Genomic DNA, 20705 nt, shown 5'->3' with positions numbered 1-20705 from the left:
CACACTTTAATTTGTTCTGCCCTGTAATTATCCAGTCAATTATTTTTTCTAGCCACAGGACAGTAGAAAGCAGTAAAGAAGCAATTATAATAGTGTAGTAAAGAGGTAACGGGTACAGGTTGGGCCAACAAACTCTGTTTATAAATGCATAGCTCTTCATTTGCATCTGTTGTTTCTGTAAATGATATATATATATATATGTGCACCGTTAAGAAGAGGCTTTAACTGTGTTGCTGTGATGTACAGAGGGATGCGTGTGTTCTTGCACTTTTGTCTCTGCCTAAAGTGTGTTCAGAAAATTCAGCCAGTATAGAATAACATACTGCACGGCTTCTCAACATTTAGCTTATGGAGGGGAATGTAATGTATATTTCAGATTTACATGTGCATGTTGGATGTCACATGATGCTAACTTGCTCTTAATTTTCTGCCATTGTTATAAAGATGCGTGTGTGCACTTAATGTGGCTCCTGTGTGTTTGTATCTGGCCTGCAATCATGTAGTGCTGTGAAGTGAAGTAGAACCAAATAACATCGCAGATTACCAGCAGAATTGTAAAAATGTCAAGGACACAAGCAAATGCCCTGTTTTGTATGCATGTTTGATGCCTTTGCCCTGACATTGACATGCATGTCTCCCAGGTCTGTGATTAGTAAATTAAATGTACAATAACCCATGCATGACAATCACCCAGCACTTAATTGCCCCCCCCCCCAATATCTGTTTAGTTAGGACAAGGGAATCAGCGGGTCACATCTGATGTCCTTCCATTCATTGTTGCAGTATTCTTAACATATGGAGGATCCCCTGTCAAGAGTGACCCGATGTCCGGCGAGTATTCCAAAGCCTTAAGGTTACCCTACAGTACGCTGTACATCACTCGCACTGTCCTCACATAGCGTAGGGCATAAAAGTGGCATCCAGACATACCATCCTCAGAACTTCTTTGCTGCCAGTCCAAACACCATTTCTGATCATAGCTCTGATCGTCCGAGTAGTTGCTGGTGTATCTGCATTCTCAGATATGTGCCCCTGTGACATCCCTGCTCTGGGCCACTAATCGATGAACCTGAATCCTCACCACTGACACAGGTGAGGGACATTCACTTGGAAGAGAAATAGATGCACATAGTATTTCCAGTTGCAGCTGTCTGTACCAAGCATAATTTCCCTTAAGAGCACACAGGGAGCACACTCAGTCTTGGGACTGGGTTTCCCTGTCTCTCACCAGGCCCCAAATAAGACTCCCCACTGACACAACTGTAGAGTTGAGTTCTCAGCTGAGTGTTCCAAGCCAAGTCCTCCACCACCTTGTCTGTGAAACCAGTGCTGTGTGTCCTTGCTCCACGTAGGTGACATGTGTACACTCTTTGAGATTTGATTTACACACACACACACACACACTTGGGAAAGGCTGGCACAGCTTTACTAGCTATGCACCCTCAGTCCAGACTATAAGGAAGGTGCTGCCACCAGAACACTCCAAAGCCAGCTACTCTCTAAGGCTGTTACAAGGCTACCCAATTATACTTAATACGAATGCAAACGATAGTGTCTGACCAATGCTTTCAGGCGTGACCACAGTGTCACCAAATAAATATAAGTACTCTCAAAGTTTAAAATATTGTCTAAAAGACCAACCACAATGAAAAGTGTAAATATATTTAATAATAACAGAACATGAAAATACTAAATCTGTTTGCATTAAACACCAGAGTTTCAAACACAGAGAATATTAAAAATTAACATAGATTTAAAGATTCACACACATACTGGAAACAGTACTTAACTAATCTCTCTATATTTTCCTGACTGATCTAAAGAATTACAATTACCTGGTTACTTACTAAAGCAAGGCAAAATGATGTAGGTGAGTGGCCCTTCCTTCTTTGTCAGGTTTTGAAAACAGACCAGTCTGAAACTTCTGTCTCATCTAGTATTTAAACATCACTTCAGTGCTGGATTACAGATCAACATCACATACATTTGCTCATCTGACTCTAGTTCTCACAATACCCTCTTTGCTAGTTACTGAACCAGAATTTAGCATGTGTGTTACCATACACACAGAGCTTTGCTGAGATGCGTTTTAGCATCTGGAAGCTATAAAACCATTTCAAAACTTTCACCCTTCCAGGGTAGTAATTAGTTCACCCCTAAGGACAATAGAGTAGGATTCCTAGTCCTGTTTTTTATAGACATTTTGTTTCTGGCTGCAGTCAGAACTGTAAGATACAATCTTTATTGCCTAAACCAGGTATTTTTAATTTCAGACTATTTTTCAAAGTTAGCTGGACTGAGATTAACCTCTTCCCTTCTAGTATTTTCTGTTACAATAGATTCATTTTAACAGTTACAGTACGGTCTGACATACAGATGTATTTCTTTTCTGTCCAGCAGGACCCACTGTTGGTGCATTAATACAAGCAGCTATACAAATACATTTTCAACACAAGCATCTGTACAAATCAGTTTGCTACACAAATGAAATATAATTCTTTACAAAACTCCAGCTAGCTATGCTGGCATATGATACATATCCACTGCCCTACCTCTCCTGGCATAGCTGGTGATACCTCACATCTTCACAGCCCCACTGGGTTTTTTTTTTTACCTTATCTTTGGTTGCTTTGTTTTTTCTGTGGGATTCATTTCATATATGGGAGGGGAAAATGCCAGTGTGAGAGGCAGATTCCCCCTAAGGGCCATCATGAGCAATGCTTGTCTTGTTAGGAGCCATGTGCAACCATGCATTTTGTAGTATTTGACGGGCCTTTGTGCCTAAAACACTATGTAGTCATCTTTCCTCCCTAGTGGTGCACTTAGAAAATCAGCAACTTAAACGCTTAGCTAAAGACAAGATGATGGGCACTTCTAAGCCTGAAGAACAACCGTCTACAAAGAAGAAGGCCAAAAAAGGTAGGTTGGATTCTTTGGCTGTGCCTCCATTATTGGACGTCTCTCCTGAGGCTAATGAAGGCCTGCAAGTATGCCCAGGTCTGATTCCTCTGCCATGTCCATTTCGGAGGCTGGTATGGATCCTGCTGCTCACATGTCATCAAAGGCCTTGCAGACGTCTTCCTCAGACATTCAGGGGGGACCACGGCTTGTTATTACTGAAAGGCCTAGGGGAGTTCCTGTGATCCTAGTGAGGGAGGAAGTGCCGATAATGATAAGAGTACAGGCCTATGTCAGGCTCTTCCACTTTTCATAAGACAGACGTTAATTTGAAAAAGAAGCAAAAAGCAAAGCATGTCTCTCCTTCTTCCAAAGACTTTGAAAGCGATTGGCAGAATTTCACTCAGGTCTATTTAAGGCCCTGATGGCTATGAAACTGCCTCAGGTGTCTTTTTTCTGGCTTTTCCTTGGTCCTTTTCCCCTTCCAAAAAGTTAGGGTTCATGATACCTCTGATGAAGAGGATGATTCTGATGAGTCTTCAGCCTATTCTACACACATTCCTTCCCTTTTAGAGTATGGCTCTGAGGAGGAGGAATCTACTCGTCCAGTATCTTCTTTTGAGGAGATCTCCTTTGGGGATACCATTGTTAGGATAGTGGAATATTTCAAATGGGATTGCTCCCAAGTGTCTGATGTGCACAGGAGATATTATGAGCTCCTTCAGATAGTCTCCTAAATCCTCTGCTTTTCCTCCTGTTATGGCTGCCATTCTGGATGCTTTCTCTGCTGCTTCCATGGCTTCAGATTCTCAGCCCCCTGCCCATAACAAATCTAATAGTTTCTATAAGGTGTATGATGATTGCAAATTCCTCTATAAATATCCATCTGCTGACTCTTCGGCGGTCTCTGTGGCATCCGACAAGCCTTCCAAATAACTTCTTCCTTCTGATAATCACAGTAAGACTATAGAAAGACTTGGTAAGACAGTGTACACCTCTGCCACCCTTGCCTTTTGGGCTGTTAATTATCAGACCTATATGACCAGATGTGTTTTGGCTCTCCTTTCAAAGTCTTGCCAAGTTACAGCTGATCTCCCTGATTCTGAGGGCAAGACTTCTGCCTTGTCCCTTGTTATGGGCTTCCTCCCAGGTAGCACGACACTCTATAAAGTGCAGCTATCATGCAGTAGATGCTACTTCCAGGCTGTTGCTTCTGGTTTTGTGTTAAGGAGATATTCATTACCACTTCAGCCTTTGCTGATTCTATTAAGACCAAGTTGATGGATGCTCCTCTGGATAACAAATGGTTGGTTCTGCTACTGCAGATTTGTTCAAGTCCCTACAGGAAAAGACAAGGAGTTACAGGATTTGAAACATATTTTTGTTTCTTCGGTTCCTAAGTTTCAAAGAAATTATCCTTCTAAGGCAGCTTTTGTTCAGTGGGTAGTCCCATCCCTCCCAAAAAGGCAAAGAAGGTGGAAAAAGGGTTCCTCCAGGTAAGTCCACTCAGACTACTATTGTTCAGAAGCCACCTTTTCCTTGCAAACCAGGTGCTGTTTCACTTCCACTCTCTTCCCAGCCATGTTCCTTATTCTCTGTCTATCTCTGTCTCTCTCAGATTGGTTAAACATTACCCAAGACTCCTTGGGTTCTTTCCATCATTCGTCAAGGGTATTTCATGATTTGGAAACCTTTTTCCCCCTTCATGGTCATTCCTCAGCCTCCTTGAAGCCAGTTAAGTCTTTTTCCAGAGATACTTTGATGACTTCTGACCATTCAAGAAAATGTTCTTCATGTTTCACTGTTGCAGTCATCACATTTGGATTATCCCTGCCAGAGTAGCCCTCAGTCGGCCCGAATACCAGAGGCTTAGTATTTCTGTGTCAGTTCCCATCGCTCCAGGACTAACGTAGAAAATAAGGCAGCCAACGCAATTACATCAGTCTTTCTTGCCGAGGAGCCCGAAGCTGAAGCAGTTCGCATGAGTGCCAGTCGGCCGCTACCTGAGTTTTTCATTTCAGAATCGAAGTTGAAGTCTTCTAAATCTAAGTACCCCATTGGGGATCCTTTTTTCTTGCTCTAACTGATGTCAGAAAAAGTTAACAGTTGTCTCGCCTGTGGAAAGCAAATACCACACTGAGACTTTCATTCTTACTGCGTCACTTGCTTAAGCCCAGACCATGTCTTCTGCTGTTGCTTTTGTGCTTTGTTCAATGCCAGAACTGTATGTCATCGGGCCCTTATTGTAGTTAGATATTTTCGCTCTCATCCTTTTAATTCTGATATGGCTTTGGTAAGCCATCCGACAGCAAATCTTCTGAAAAAACATAGGGATAAAGACAGAGACAGACCGCACAGGTCCAAAACTGCCGACGACACTTCCGTTAAGCTAATGGTCAGTTCTCCGGTCCTCAGTGAAGCGCTTTCGCAACCCTGATACCCGCTTCTGTGGATTCGCAGGCTGCTACCAAGACCCTTTCGGAGTCTGATATGCCGCAAGACTGTTCATTGACTAAGGATCCTGCGGATGTCTCTACCTTGGTTGGGTCCAGAGCCGCTGAGCAGGCACCAGCTTCCGAGGAAGTACTTCGCACTACCGATTCTCGACACAGACCGATGACTTCTTTCGCTTCTGCCATTCTTTCAAAAACTACCGAGTTTCTAAGGCCCAGGGTATGAACAACACCCAAAAAACAAACGACCCAAGCTCAGGAACCTGCTTTCTTGCCTCAGTTTCAAATGCATAAAGTGGCGGAAGACCTTATAATGCTTATCCGGTGAAGCCAGGCTACCCCTTCCAAAAGAGATTTGTCCCCTGTAGTTTTATCTAAACAGGAGTCTGATTACTCTGATGCATCTGAATATGAAGATATGTAACCCCTCTCTGCTTATGAGAATTCTGATGCAGAGGAATCCATCCCTTTAGCCTCTCCGCCCGAGGACTTTTCCTTTGGGGAAACCCTACATACTTTAAGGGAGCATTTCCAATGGGAATATCAAGACTAACTTCGGTCAAGAGACTCAGGGAATTCGTAGATCTTCCACAGCACAGACCTCTGGCCATTCCTCCTGTCTTGGATGTTGTGGATGATGTTTTTATGAAATCCAGTTTGACTCCTGACACCCTCACTCCTGCTCCCATGAAACCTGATAGTTACTATAGAGTCCCTGACTCTCTCAAATTTCTTTTCAAAAATCCTACTGCTGACCCAAAGGTTATCTCTCAAGGACCTAAAGGAATTAAAGCAACTTCTGCTAAGAATCCCACCCCCTCGAATAGGAATTCCCGAGCATTAGACAGATGGGGTAAAACAGTATGCACTTCAGCTACTCTTGCTATTAGAGCACTAAGTTATCAGTTCCATATGCTGAAATAACAACATACCATGGAACTCTTCAAACAAAAAAAAATCTTCTTTTTCTGCTTGTGCAGAAAGTAGTTACAAGAGTTAATGCATTCTGCAAGTCAAGTAGCTAAGCACACCTTATAGTGTGGTTTTGACACCCTAAAAGCATCTTGCAGGGCAGCAGTCACTGGTTCTGTCCTTAGAAGGCATGCTTGGCTTAAGGAACAGCCCTTGCCAGACCATGTCAAATCCAAATTATTGGACGCACACTTGCACAAAGACAACTTTTTTGGCACCAAGGCAGAGGAGGTCTTAAAGAAGATGGAAGAAAAAGCTAAATTTATGCAGACGGTTAAAGACTTCTTGAGGTCCAATCACAGAGGTTCAGTAGGCATTGCCCCTCCAAGCACTAGTCCTTTCCTGCCTCCTCCAGGTCAGCTTAGCCCATACCCCGGGGACGCAGGCCCCCCAGACAACAGCCCCAGGGAATGCAGAGATCGAAGCAATGGAGTTCTTCCTCTTCAAAACCAGGGAGTGCTAAGCCACCCCCTCATAGTAAGAACTCACAATGACTTTACACTTCTACCCCCTTCCTCTGCCCACCTGCTCTTGCCCCTGGAGAAAAACTCTCCTTCCACGCAAGCATCTGGGCCACCATTACCAACGACCTCTGGGTCCTCAACATAGTGTCCCAGGGATACAAAGTTTATATTTTATTTCCACACTCTTATCTATCCCAGAAGGGTTCCCAGATCTTCCCCCAAACCAGTAGGCAGAGGCCAAAAAGCAAGTCTTTTCCCTGCTCTTTGTGAGGGCAATAGAACATGTTTCTGCAGAACAGGTAGGCCAAGGTTTCTACTTCATACTCATCCTGGTACCCAGAAAAGAGGGCACATGGTGCCCCATCCTCAATCTATCCATTCTAAACACCTTTCTGGTGATACCAAAATTCAGAATGCTCACCCTCCAGCAGCTTCTACCTATGCTCTCCAAGGATGCTTGGTTAGCCACCCTAGACCTAAAAGAGGCCTACCTACACTTCCCAATCATGAAATCAGGCAGGAAATACCTACGGTTCAGGGCAGGATCACTGCACTTTCAGTTCTCTGCGCTTCCCTTTGGCTTATCCACTGCTCCCATAGTTTTCACAAAATGTCTGGCTCCTGCCATTGCTTTTTGCAGACAAAGAAATATTCAGATTTACCCATACTTAGACAACTGCCTGATTCAGGCAGACAGTCAGGAAAAGCTGCTAAAGCACCTGACCTTTGTAAAGGATGTACTGACTTCCCTGGGGTATACTATTAACGAAAAGAAATCCAAACTAGTACCCACACAAAAAATTGTATTCCTGGGAGCAAGCCTGGGCACAGCATCCCAGATGGCATTCCTTACACCAGAAAAACAAACCTACCTGACAGCCTACTTCTCTCAACTAGCCACCAGACCCCAGTTATCCGCAAGGAAAATCCTGCAAGCTCTGGGGTTCATGAATTCTTGCATTCTACTAATTCCATATGCCAGACTGCATATGAGGAAACTACAGTGATACCTAAAAAGCCTTTGGTGTCAGCACTCCCAAGACCTGGAGACGCTTATACCAATGATACCTTGTTTAAGGAAAGTTTTTCTTTGGTGAGCAGCAGCATGCTACCACAACAAGGGACTTCCCTTCTCACAACCCCACGCAGGCCAGACCCTCACCACAGACGCATCAGACTATGGCTGGGGTGCACACCTGGATGGCCAATGGGCCCAAATCAAATACATCTGCACATCAACCAAAAAGAGATGTTAGCTGTTCAGCATGCTCTGACAGCTTTCAGACCCCTACTTTCCCCGGGGCCTATACTGATCAAAACAGACAACACCACTGTGATGTAGTATATCAACAAGCAGGGAGGGACTCACTTGTACCCTCTGTGCAGGCTCGCCATAACCCTTTGGCACACGGCCTCAGCCATGCAACTACACCTGTTAGCACAATTCCTGCCAGGCTCTCTAAACTCTCTGGCAGACAGCTTAAGCAGAAATCTTCTGGACCCACATGAGTGGCAGCCAAACCAAAGAACCTTCACCCTTGTAACCCAGAAATAGGCATCCCGCAGGTCGACCACTTTGCTTCCCACTCCAACCATCAGCTCAGCAAATTCTGTGCGAGGGAACCTCACAGCAAGGCCTGGAAAGATGATGCTCTATCCTTCCAGTGGGTCATCCTCTTGGTCTATGCATTTCCCCCTCTACAGCTCATTTCAAGGATACTGCGCAAAATAAGGGAGGAAAAACCAAGGACAATCCTGATTGCCCCAGACTGGCCACTCCAGCACTGGTACCCACTGCTGCGCAGCCTGTCACCCCTGCCACCATGGCATCTCCCTCAGATCCCAACACTCCTGACCCAGAGGAATGGAGAATTCATGCATCCCCAATTGCAGACCCTCAATCTGGCAGCCTGGCTTATTCCCTGACCAGTTCACAAGCTGCCAATCTAAGCAGACAAGTTCTAGATGTTATATGTGAGGCCAGACGCCCTACCACTAGAAAGTCTTATGCTGACAAGTGGAAAATGTTTTGCACCTAGATCCAGGCTAAGGGAGCCAGAACAGCACAGCCCTTCCTACCTCTCATCCTGGATTACCTGGCTGACCTACTACACAGGGCTCTGTCCCTCTCTTCTATTAAAATTCATGCCTCTGCCATCTCTGCTCATTTCAGCACAGAGCCACCTCTTTTCTCCCACCCTCTCATCAAACAGTTCGTAAGAGGAGCTAACCACTTGAGGCCACACAGAAGAGCACCTACCCCAGCTTTGGACCTAAACGTTGTGTTGGAAAAGCTCACTCTGCTCCCCTTTGAACCAGCAGCTTCAGCAGAGTTAAAGTTTCTCTCATGGAAGACAGCCTTGCTTCTGGCCATCACTGCAGCTAGAAGAGTATCCAAGCCACAAGCACTTATGGCTGTAGAGCCCTTCATCATTTTCCATGCTGACAGGGTGTCCCTCGGGACTAACCCATCCTTCATGCCAAAAGTGTCCAGTGTGGCTCTCAACCAATCCATTCATTTGTCCACCTTTTTCCCTAGCCCACAAAACAAGGGGGAAAGGATTCTGCACACTCTAGATGTGCTCAGACAGCTCAGATTCTACCTAGACAGGACTAAATAATTTAGAAAGACTGATCAGTTGTTAGTCAGCTTTGCTGCAGGAGCAGAGGGCATATCCAAACAAACCATTTCCAAGTGGATGGCACACTGCATCCATTTCTGCTACAAGCAGCACAGGAAACCTCCCCCCAAGGGGGTCAGGACACTTTCTACCAGAGCAACCTCCACCTCTGCAGCTTTCCTCAGAGGGGTCCCCATCAGGGACATCCCTGGAGGCTGCAACATGGACATCTGTTCATACCTTCACCAAGCAGTACCACCTGCCCATCTCCAAATCCATGGCATGCTCTGCCACTGCAGTCTTGCAGGGCATCCTAGCCAGCCCCCAGACTTCTTGACTGCCTCCACTCTTTTCTTCAGCTTTGGGAATCAACCAAATGTGATGACTGCAACAGTGAAATACGAAAAACATAGTACAGTTGTTTACACTTACCATAAATGTAGATGTTACAGTGTATTCACTGTTGCAGTCCTGGTTTCCCTCCCTCCATCCCTCTTGTCTCTCTTTGTTTCTCTCTCTCTCCTTACAAGAAATTATTGGTATTTAACTTTCTACTGGTGGTGTTCTTCCACCATAACCTAGCTCCTGACAGGGCAAGAAAAACTGATGTAATGGCATCGGCTGCCTTATTTTATACCACTGACGACCTGATGCCAGTCCTGGAGCGACGTCAACTGAGACAGAAATACTAAGCCTCTGGTATTCGGGCCGACTGAGGGCTACCCTGGCAGGGTTAACCCAAATGTGATGACTGCAGCAGTGAATACACTCGAACATCTACATTTATGGTAAGTGTACACAACTGTACTTTCCAGCTGCCCAAAGATGGAAAGGGTTTTATTCAAGAATGTTTCTGGTTCCCAGGAAAGACTGTTCTTGGAGGCCTGTTCTGGATCTTTCTCACCTGAATAACTTTCTGAAGGTTCCTTCTTTCCACATGCTTTCCCTTCAGACTTTGTTCCCTCTGTTGCTACCTCAGGCCTTCCTGGTTTGTCTGGATCTCAAGGATATTTACTTCCACATTCCTATTCATCCCCTTTTCAGGAAGTTTTTACATTTCTCTCTTGTTTCCTTACATTTTCAGTTCTCCTCTTTGCCCTTTGGCGCCTCTACTGCCCCAGGAGTGTTCACCAAATGCCTAGCACCTGTGATTACTTTTTTGCAGACTCTAGGGAATCCAAGTAGTCCCTTACGTAGACAATCTCTTTTTTCAGGCATCCTCACCAGAGACACTGGCACAGAACCTTCATTTTGCCATTTCTCTTATGCAAGACCTGGGGCTCACTATAATTTTTAAAAAGTCCTTTCTGGGTTCTTCTTAGTACCAGGTTTACTGTGGTGCAGGATCCAGATGGTGGTATCTCTGCTTCCTCCAAAGTGTTGACTCTCACTTCTTCTTTCAGTATCTTCCTCTGACCTCCATTACAGCCAGGAAATTTCTGAGAGCTCTGGGATTTATGGCATCCACCATTCCCATACTCCCTTTAGCTGAACTTCACATGAGGAAATTTCAGTTGTTCCTGAAGTCAGTTTGGCTTCAGCATGCTCATTCTCTAGAGTTTGTGAATGTCCTTCAAGGATGCATCTGCAGTCTTTACAAATGGGTTGTCCTGTCGTCAGGCAGCCCTTCGGTCGGCCGGATTCCAAAGTCTGGGTCTGGCTTCGGCTGGTGTCGCACTTCACCCGACGTCATTGCGGCAGTTATTCGGGTATAAAGGCATCAGCCGACGCCATTTTCCCCAGTCTTTCTTGCCGCGTGGCGCCCGAAGCAGAAGCTGTTCGCAAGTGCCGGTCGGTCAGATCCAGAGATTACTACTACCGAATACTACTTCGAAGACTTCTATAAAGCTAAGTACCCCGTTGGGGACTCTTTCTTGCCTCAGCCGATGTCAGAGAAAGTTAATAACTGTTTATCTTGTGGGAAACAAATACCTCATAAAGATTTCCACTCCTATTGCATACATTGTTTAGGCCCAGACCACGACGTAGCATCTTGTCTAGCCTGTGCTTCTTTTAACCGGCGGACGCTTAGACGTCGATCAGACTTTGCTGAACAGATTTTCGGCTCCGATTTTACCTAGATTATGCCGTCGGATCCTCCGACTACGCAAATAACCAAGAAACGCAAAGAAAAGGACCGACACTCACAGTCCGCGGTTTCGGCCGAAACCGCGGTTAAGCAAACCACGAGTGTCTCGGTTTCGGCCGAAGCCGAGCAAGCGGTTCTTTCTTCAGCCGATAATTTGCCTTCTACCGAGGCCTCTTCTAACCTGGTAGAAACGGCTTCTGAAATCCAACCTTCTGTTGCGGTTTCACAGGATTTATCAGACACCATCCCCTGGATATTTCAACCCCTGCACGTGGAGCTGCTAGGCCTCCTCCAGCTATGTCTATTAAGGCCTTTGCCAGGGCTAAAGCAGCCAAAGCATCAAAACCTGTGCCTGCCAAGCCCCCCTCTCACAGGCCCAGCACCAGCTCCCATATGCTTTCTTTGGCTGAGGATCTCATCTCTTTAATTCGTGGAGCCCAGCCTCATCCAGACAGGGCCTCTCTCCCTCCTCCAGAAAAGAGGCCTAGAGCAGAGCCCCCTGAGCCAGTATCCACAGATGATTCCTCTGATGACTCAGAACATACAGACCCTCCTGAGGCTTCTTATTCTCCTTACGAAGACTCTGATGCTGAGGAGTCCATCCCTTCAGCCTCTCCTCCTGAGGAATTTTCCTTTGGGGAAACTTTGCATGCTATGAGGGAACATTTTCAGTGGCAGGGCCAAGATTTCTCTGACTCTAGAAAAAGGCTTAGGACCTTTCTACATTTGCCACAGCATAGGCCTTTAGCTATACCTCCAGTTCTTTCTGTTGTTGATGATGCATTTAATGATGCTTGCACTGCTCCTGATACTTTACCTCCGGCTCCTGCTAAGCCCGATAGGTACTACAGGGTCCCGGACACTCATCACCACTTATATAAGGCTCCTTTTGCAGATCCAGAGACTATCTCCCAGGGTCCAAAAGCTGTAGCAGCTACTTCTTCTAAGACCCTCCTCCTCTGAAAGGGAATCCAGGTCCTTAGAGAGATGGGGTAAAGAAGTTTACACCTCTGCTACTTTGTCAGCTAGAGCTTTGAACTGCCAATTTCATATGATTCAATATCAAGAGTTTATGCTTGACCAGTTGACTAAAAAGCTGTCCTCTGAAGAATCTTTAGATAAAAAGTATGTTCAAGAAATGGTACATAACATACAGCAGGTTAGTAACCATTCTTTAAAATGTGGCTATGATGCACTGGAGGCTTCCTTTAGATCAGCCATGACTGGCACAGTTATCAGGAGGCATGCATGGTTGAAAGAACAGGCATTACCAGACCATGTCAAATCTAAGCTTTTGGATGCACCTATGGACAAGGTCAATTTATTTGGTTCCCCTGCACAGCAGGTACTAAAGAAGATGGAAGAGAAAGCAAAATCTGTGCAAACAGTGAAAGATTTCTTGCAAGTTCAACCTCCAAGGTTTAGCAGGAACTGGCCCTCCAAGAATTGGTCCTTTCCAGACTCCTCTAAGGCACAAAGAGGCAGGAATAGGCGCTCGAGGCAGAAACCAATCCAGGGGTGCCTACAGGGGTCGCCAGTGGCAGGGTAACAACCAACGAGGCACGGATACAGCCACCACCACCACTACAACAACTCAATCACAGTGACTTGGCGGTGGCACCGCCTACCAGGGAACAACTAGAAGCACCTTTAGGCGGAAAGCTAACCTTATTTTCAAGAAACTGGCACTGCATTACAAGAGAAAAATGGATTTTGCAAACTATAGACCAAGGTTACAGATTCCATTTCCATACTCTACCAGGAAAGAGAGGAATGCCGAACCTACCACCTACTCAAAGGGCAGAAGCTCTAAAACAAATATCTCAATTATTAAAAATGAGAGCTGTGGAAAAGGTACCATCTATGGAGCAAGGGAAGGGATTTTACTCCAGACTCTTCCTGGTACCAAGAAAAGAAAACAAATGGAGGCCTATTCTAGATCTGTCCGCTTTAAACACATTCCTCATTGTTCCAAAATTCAAAATGCTGACCCTACAGCAGCTTCTTCCCATGCTGGGCAAGGAGTCTTGGCTGGTAACTCTAGATCTCAAGGAGGCATACCTGCACGTCCCCATAAGACCAATTTGCAGAAGATACCTCAGATTTCTTGCAGGATCAGAGCATTATCAATTCTCAGCATTGCCCTTTGGCTTATCTACTGCGTCCAGAGTGTTCACGAAATGCCTGGCATCAGTAATCGCTCATTGCAGACTTCAGGGGATTCAAATCTATCCCTACCTGGACGACTGCCTGATACAAGCGGACAACAAAATCAAACTAACAGAAGACTTACAAAGAGTCATCTACCTGCTGCAAGCCCTGGGATATACAGTCGATACAAAAAAGTCAAGGCTGATTCCATCCCAAAGAATAACCTTTCTGGGTGCAGAACTGGACACATCAAAACAAATGGCATTTCTAACTACAGAAAAGAAAGAGCAACTTCCTCTCTACTTCTTGGCATTAACAAAGCAGAACCATTTAACTGCAAGAAAAGTGCTACAAGCTCTAGGCTTCATGGCATCCTGCATAATACTGGTCCCTCATGCCAGGCTGCATATGAGAAAGCTACAGTGGTACCTAAAGAATTTGTGGTCCCAGCACCAGCACAGCCTAGAAACCAAAATTCCAATGATCCCATGCCTGAAGCAAGAGTTCCTATGGTGGGCTCAGGCCTGCCAATCAAACACAGGATTGCCCTTCTACAAAAGTCAACCAAGACAAACCATCACGACAGATGCCTCAGACCTCGGTTGGGGGGCACACATGATGGGCAAGTGCATTCAAGGCCTATGGACTCAAGACCAGCTGCATCTGCACATAAATCTAAAAGAAATGATGGCAGTAAAATTGGCAATCCAGGCATTCAGACCTTTTCTCCAAGAAGGCCAGTTGATGATAAGGACAGACAACACCACAGTTATGTGGTACATCAACAAACAGGGAGGCACACACTCATACCCTCTATGTCGGCTGGCACTGGACCTATGGGATGTGGCTCTGAGCTACAACATTCAGTTACAGGCAATTTATGTACCAGGGAAGGAAAACATTCTAGCAGACATATTAAGCAGAACTACAACAGATGCCCACGAATGGATGCTGCATCCGGACATCTTCAAAACCATCACAAGAGAATGGGGATTACCACAAATAGACTTGTTTGCATCCCCATTCAATCATCAGTTGAAGAAATTCTGCACAAGGACTTACCACCCACTTGCTTGGAAGGTGGACTCCCTATCTTTCAGTTGGAAAAGCCTGACAACATACACCTTCCCTCCACTTCCTTTGATGCACAAGGTGCTTCTGAAGATCAAAGAGGAACGTCCGAGGATCATTCTGATAGCCCCAGACTGGCCAAGACAACATTGGTATCCACTGCTGAGGAGCATGTCCCGGGAACAAATATGGACACTGCCCCTGATCCCATTACTGCTAACACAGAACAACTACAACATCCTGCATCCAAACCTAAAAACTCTGCAGCTAACTGCCTGGAACATTACATAACAGCAATTAACCCAAATTTATCCCAAAGGGTTAAAGACATAATCCTGGAGGCTCGTAGACCTTCAACAAGAAAGAATTATGCAGCAAAATATATCTCATCTGGAGTACTGCAAAAGGGCAAGATGTGACACTGGTGAACATAGCCAACATCCTGGAGTACTTGGCGGAGCTCTTCCATACAGGCCTGTCCTACTCTTCCATCAAGATACATGCATCAGCTATTTCAGCAGAATACAGCTTGGATCCTCCTGTCTTCTCGCATCCTCTGCTCAGACAGTTTCTGAGAGGAATTAAAAATGTGAAACCTCCCAGGAAACCTCCATTGCCAGCATGGGACTTGAACTTTGTGCTAGAAAAACTGACTCTTCCTCCTTTCGAACCAGCAGCAACAGCAGAATTACAATACTTATCCTGGAAGACTGCTTTCCTGCTGGCAATAACTTCAGCAAGAAGGGTCTCTGAACTACAGGCATTAATGGCAGTGCAACCCTTCCTAATCTTCCATCAAGATAGTGTGTCCATGAGAACAAATCCTACATTTATGCCTAAGGTGGTATCCAGAGTATCTTTAAATCAGGCTATCCACCTTCCTACATTCTTCCCCAACCCACAGAACAGGGGAGAAAGGCTCTTACATACCTTGGATGTGCACAGACAATTACGCTACTACCTGGACAGGACAAAAAACAATAGAAAAACTGACCAGCTTCTGGTAGCATATGCAACAGGAAAGGAAGGAAAACCAATTTCTAAACAGACAATCTCCAAATGGATAGGAAATTGCATTAGATTTTGTTACTCCTACCATGGAAAGAAAACTCCAGAGAACATCAGGCTTCACTCCACAAGGGCTACAGCCACTACCACAGCTTTCTTACGAGGAGTGGCTACCAAGGACATTATAGAGGCTGCTACTTGGACCTCCGTGCATACATTTGCCAAGCATTATAACTTACCTCTATACTCTAGATCCCGTGCTGGGTTTGCCACTGCTGTTTTGCAAGGGATCCTAACTACACCATAATCTCTTCTCATTTCCTCCTCCCTAGTTTAGCTATGGTATTCTACCCATTTGTAAAGACTGCAGATGCATCCTTGAAGGACATAGTACAGTTTTGTACCTACCATAAATGTAGATGTCCGAGAGGAATGCATCTGCAGTCAGGATTACCCACCCTCCTTCCCCTCTGAGGTACTCCTAGGGTATTTGCCAATCTTCAGCTAGCTTGGGGGGGATCTATTATGGTGTATTTGTTTGTATATATGTACATACATGCTTATTTTATGTGTTTGCTCGCTACTATTTGGAAACTTTGGCATTTATCCAAATTTAGCCATCCAAGAGGGCACCTGGCATCTGGGGCAAGAAACACTGAGGAAAATGGCGTCGGCTGATGCCTTTATACCCGAATAACTGCCGCAATGACGTCGGGTGAAGTGCAACACCAGCCGAAGCCAGACCCAGACTTTGGAATCCGGCCGACCGAAGGGCTGCCTGACGACAGGACAACCCATTTGTAAAGACTGCAGATGCATTCCTCTCGGACATCTACATTTATGGTAGGTACAAAACTGTACTTTCTTCATCTTCTTCCCTGTGTAAAGTAGGAATTTCAGTGGTGGATCCAACAGCTGTTCCTGAACCCAGGGTCCCCTTTCATCCCCCTCTCCCAGTTGAGTTTTTCACAGATGCCTCAGAGGTGGGATGGGGTGCATGGTGTTTGGTCTCGTATTCAACAAGGGGAGGACATCAACCTCAAAGAGATTAGAGCTCTTTTGATGGCTCATACTCTCTTCTCCCTGGGGCCTCTCACACGGACAACAACACAATGATGTGGTATGTGAACCAGCAGATGGGACAAAATCCTACCTTCTTTGCCAGTTGGCACTCCTGGTATGGGATCTTGCTGTACATTATCAACTGACTCTGCAGGCTGTTTACATTGCCTCAGGTCAAAACATTGTGGCAGACACTCTGAGCATGTCCTTCATTCAATCCCACGAAATAGATGCTTCACAGGAATGTGTTTCTGGACATTGCCCTTCAGTGGGGTACTCCTCAAGTAGATCTTTTGCCTCCCCTCTGAACAGACTACTTCCACGGTTTTATGCCCGAGTCCCAGGTCCTCTGGTCTGGAAGGTGGATGGTCTCTCTTTCTCATGGAAGGGGATGTTTCTGTATGCTTTCCCTCCCCTTCCTCTCATTCCAGAAATCCTGTGCAAGATTCAACAGGACTCTGAAAATCTTGTTGGTGACTCCCTTTTGGCCAAGGCAGTACTGGTTCCCTCTTCTGAATCTAGCCAAGGGCTATCATCACAGTTACCTCACAGGGTGGACGTACTCGCACAAGACAAGGGATCTCTCATCCATCCTCACTTGTTTACTTTTCAGCTGACTTTGTGGGTGATGGGATTTTGATTCCACATAGACACCTTTTTTCTGAGGATGTGCTTAGGGTCCTGCAGGAGGCCAGGAAACCCAATGCTAGGAAGTCCTACTTATTCAAATGGAAGAAGTTTTCTGTTTGGTGTCATTCTAGAAGTCTGGATCCATTTACTGTAGATGTTACTTTGGTTCTGTCTTGTGTGTGTGAATTGCTCAGTGATGGGTTGGCTTACTCTTCTGCTAAGACCACTTATCAGCTATTTCTGCTTATCTGCTTTTATTTCCTCCTTTAGCTTTTAGGTTTGAAGTTAAACAATTCCTTAAATGTGTCCTTCACATTAGACCTCCCAGGAAGCCTATTTCCCCTCCCTGGGATCTTAATTTTGTTTTGGAGAAATTTGGCACAGGCTTCTTTTGAACCTGCTGCTTCAGCTTCCTTGCAACATTGTTCTTGGAAGACTGTTCTTTTGTTGGCCCTTAATTCTGCCAGGTGTGTGTGTGAGCTTCAAGCCCTTATGGCTTGTCCTCATAAAGATAAGGTTGTCCTTGCCTACTAATCCTTTAATGCCTAAGGTGATGATCGTGTTGTCCTTGAATCAGTTTATCCGTTTGTCTACTTTTTTCCCCTTCTGCACAGTCTGTTAGTGAGATGGTTCTGCACACCTTGGAGATAAATAGACAACTCAGATTTTGTTTGGATAAGACTGTCTGTTAGAAAATCTGATCAGCTTTTTGTTTCTTTTCATCCCAGGTCTTTGGGAGTGGCCGTTTCCAAGCAGACTATGTCTTCTTGGATTTCTACAGCTATTTATTTTTATGTTCATCATGGTAAGAGTCTTCCTTGTTCTGTTAAGGCTTATTCCCCCAGAGCTGTAGCTTCCTCTGGTGCTTTTATCAAGGGGTTGGATACTAACTCCATTCTTGAGCCAGCTACCTGGACTTCTGTGCATACTTTTACCAAGCACTGCAAGCTGGATGGAATTTCTAGAGCTGGTTTTGCTAGGGCCATCCTGCATGGGTTCCTAGAGAGTTCTGTTTGTTCTTCCTCCACCATGGGTTCATCCTAAGCTTTGGCACCCGCCCATATGTTAAGAATACTGCAACAGTGAAGAGAAGGACATCTACCATTATAAGATTTTGCACAACTGTACTGTCTCAAAGGTTAATATTGTTGAAGAATGAAAAAAAAACTTTGAATGGCTGACTTGATAAAACTGGAATTAACTTTTGAATTTAACCGGAGAATTTCACAAGTAGTTGTATTGGATTGTTTAATAGTTGTGTGCTACTTGAATATTGCTTTGGACCCTTAACATGGCTGTTTGGTACAGCTGAAGGACATCATAGCAGTGCACTTACCCATTGCCTTCACAGAGTTATCTCATTCCTGGGAGTGGCAGATCACAAGGTAAGTAATGCCCTCTTCATTACTAAGTGTATTTTCTAGTATTGTAATTTAAGTTCTGTGATAAATATTTTTTGTAAGTAATCTACTCCAGTTGCTGATGCAGTTTCACATTTAAGTAGGTTCATAGGTAAGTACCAGGCTAGCTGCCCTTTATTTAAATAGGTTCATAGGTAAGTACCAGGCTAGCTGCCCTTTTTTTGGTTATTTGTAAGCCTAGCCAATTTCAGTTTCAGAGGTGAGAATCAAATCCTATGCTTTGTGTCTGTGATGTAACCACCTTAACCATTACACCAACCCCTAGCTCTTTATACCAAAACATCTCTGTGGATATCAACAGCTCTGCTTTTCGTTGTTCAGCTTCCATAACTTGATTTTATTTGGAAAAAAAAGTGTATTTCAAAAATGATAGAGCTCAGCGTCTGTGGGTGTTTGCAGTGTGTTGAAGACTTGACTGTGATTTGATACGCACCTTGTCAGTATCTGTTTGTTTAAATCTCAGACATCTGCATTAACAAATTTGTGTGCAAGTCTTGATGTTCTTGTGCCAGTGATGAGGCTCACTGTTGCCCCTCCCCCCCAAACTGTAGATGTTATGTAGTCCTATCTGAACGTAATTCTTGCTGGATGGGTTCGGAGCTGATCCTCTTCTCCGACTCTGCTGATACTAAAGCTTGAGAGCTTTTACTGGCACGAGGCTATCCTCTATCCCATGGTGCACCACGGCAATACCCTAGATCTCATTTGCCACAAAAGCTTCGAGGTTGTCTTCTTACTGGCTCGTTAGCCAAGTTAAAATTTTTCAGTATTTTTCGATATGTTTGACTAGATTTCTTCACCTTTTTCTATTTAACTAGTTTTTTCCTGTTGTCTGAGTGATTGTCATGAGTGTTTGCTCCCCTGTCTTAAGGATTGTACGGCCCGTTTTAGTTATAGGGCCATAGTTGCCCATTTAAATTAGAGGGCCTTTCCTCTCTGTGTGCTAGTCCTTCTCCTTCTATATAAAAAAAAAAAATATATATATATATATATATATATATATATATATATATATATTTCTTCTCTTTAGAGTTGTACTATTGGTTTTTTGTTGTTGTATTGTTTCTTCTCAATAGAAATATGTCTAAGGATAAAGACAGAGAACATAAAGAACACTGCCCTTCTGGCTTAAAAAAATGTGACAAATGTTCTCAAAAAATGTCATTGACTGATAGTCACACCAGTTGTGTGTACTGTCCTGGAGAGGCTCATTTACAAGAACCCTGTACTTTCTGTCATGCTTTCAGTACCAGGGTTCTTAATGAAAGGAAAAGGAAACTCATAGTTCCTTCCAAGCACAGCTGGAACAAGGTCAGACAGTTCCTAAAAGTCATGAAAGGAAATATCCATCGGTTCCAGCTTCGGCACCATCAAAGAAATCAAAAGCGACGGAGCCGAAGAGTTCTGGCTCCGATTCTGCTTCTTCAGCCTCAGTGCTGTCTGTTTCGTCGGTGCCGAGACAATCTTCTCTATCGAGACACTCTCCTATTTTGGAACCGGTTTCACCAACCTTAAGATCTCTGATTTTGGAAAGGAGGAGATCTCTATCTCCACCCGTTCCTCCAGGTCATTTTCTGATGAGAATGTTGAGCGGGTGGTGAAGAGGCTGCTCTGTGACCCGGCACTGGCAAAGATTTTAGTTCCTTTGGACCAAAAGGCTTCGGACCTGTCCCATCTTCAGTCTACTGCTCCTCCTCTGACTGCTTTGCTCTCGGAGTTTAATGCTTCTGGTCCTTTAGTGCTGGTACCTTCAGTTCTGAGAATTCTTCCTGCTTCCTCAGAACCGATAACTCTATCCTCATCTGCTCAGCCTGGAGCTGAGGGGTCTGGGAGCCGACACTCTCGGGTCGACTCCAAGAGGGATA

General features: G+C 44.8%; 1 protein-coding gene across 1 annotated transcript in view; it reads left to right on the top strand.

Moving 5' to 3' along the window:
- The window catches only part of SLC30A5 (solute carrier family 30 member 5), a 1152350-nt gene that overhangs the window by 490812 nt on the left and 640833 nt on the right, over window positions 1–20705 (top strand). Inside the window, exon 7 of the mRNA XM_044063733.1 lies at window positions 18728–18804. Within this exon, the coding sequence (XP_043919668.1) occupies window positions 18728–18804 (77 nt within the window). The remainder of the gene's footprint in view (window positions 1–18727; window positions 18805–20705) is intronic.

Source organism: Protopterus annectens, chromosome 2.part2 (genome assembly GCF_019279795.1).
Source record: "Protopterus annectens isolate FY-2018-M chromosome 2.part2, PAN1.0, whole genome shotgun sequence".
NCBI lineage: Eukaryota > Metazoa > Chordata > Ceratodontiformes > Protopteridae > Protopterus > Protopterus annectens.
This window is presented reverse-complemented; position numbering and strand designations above follow the sequence as displayed.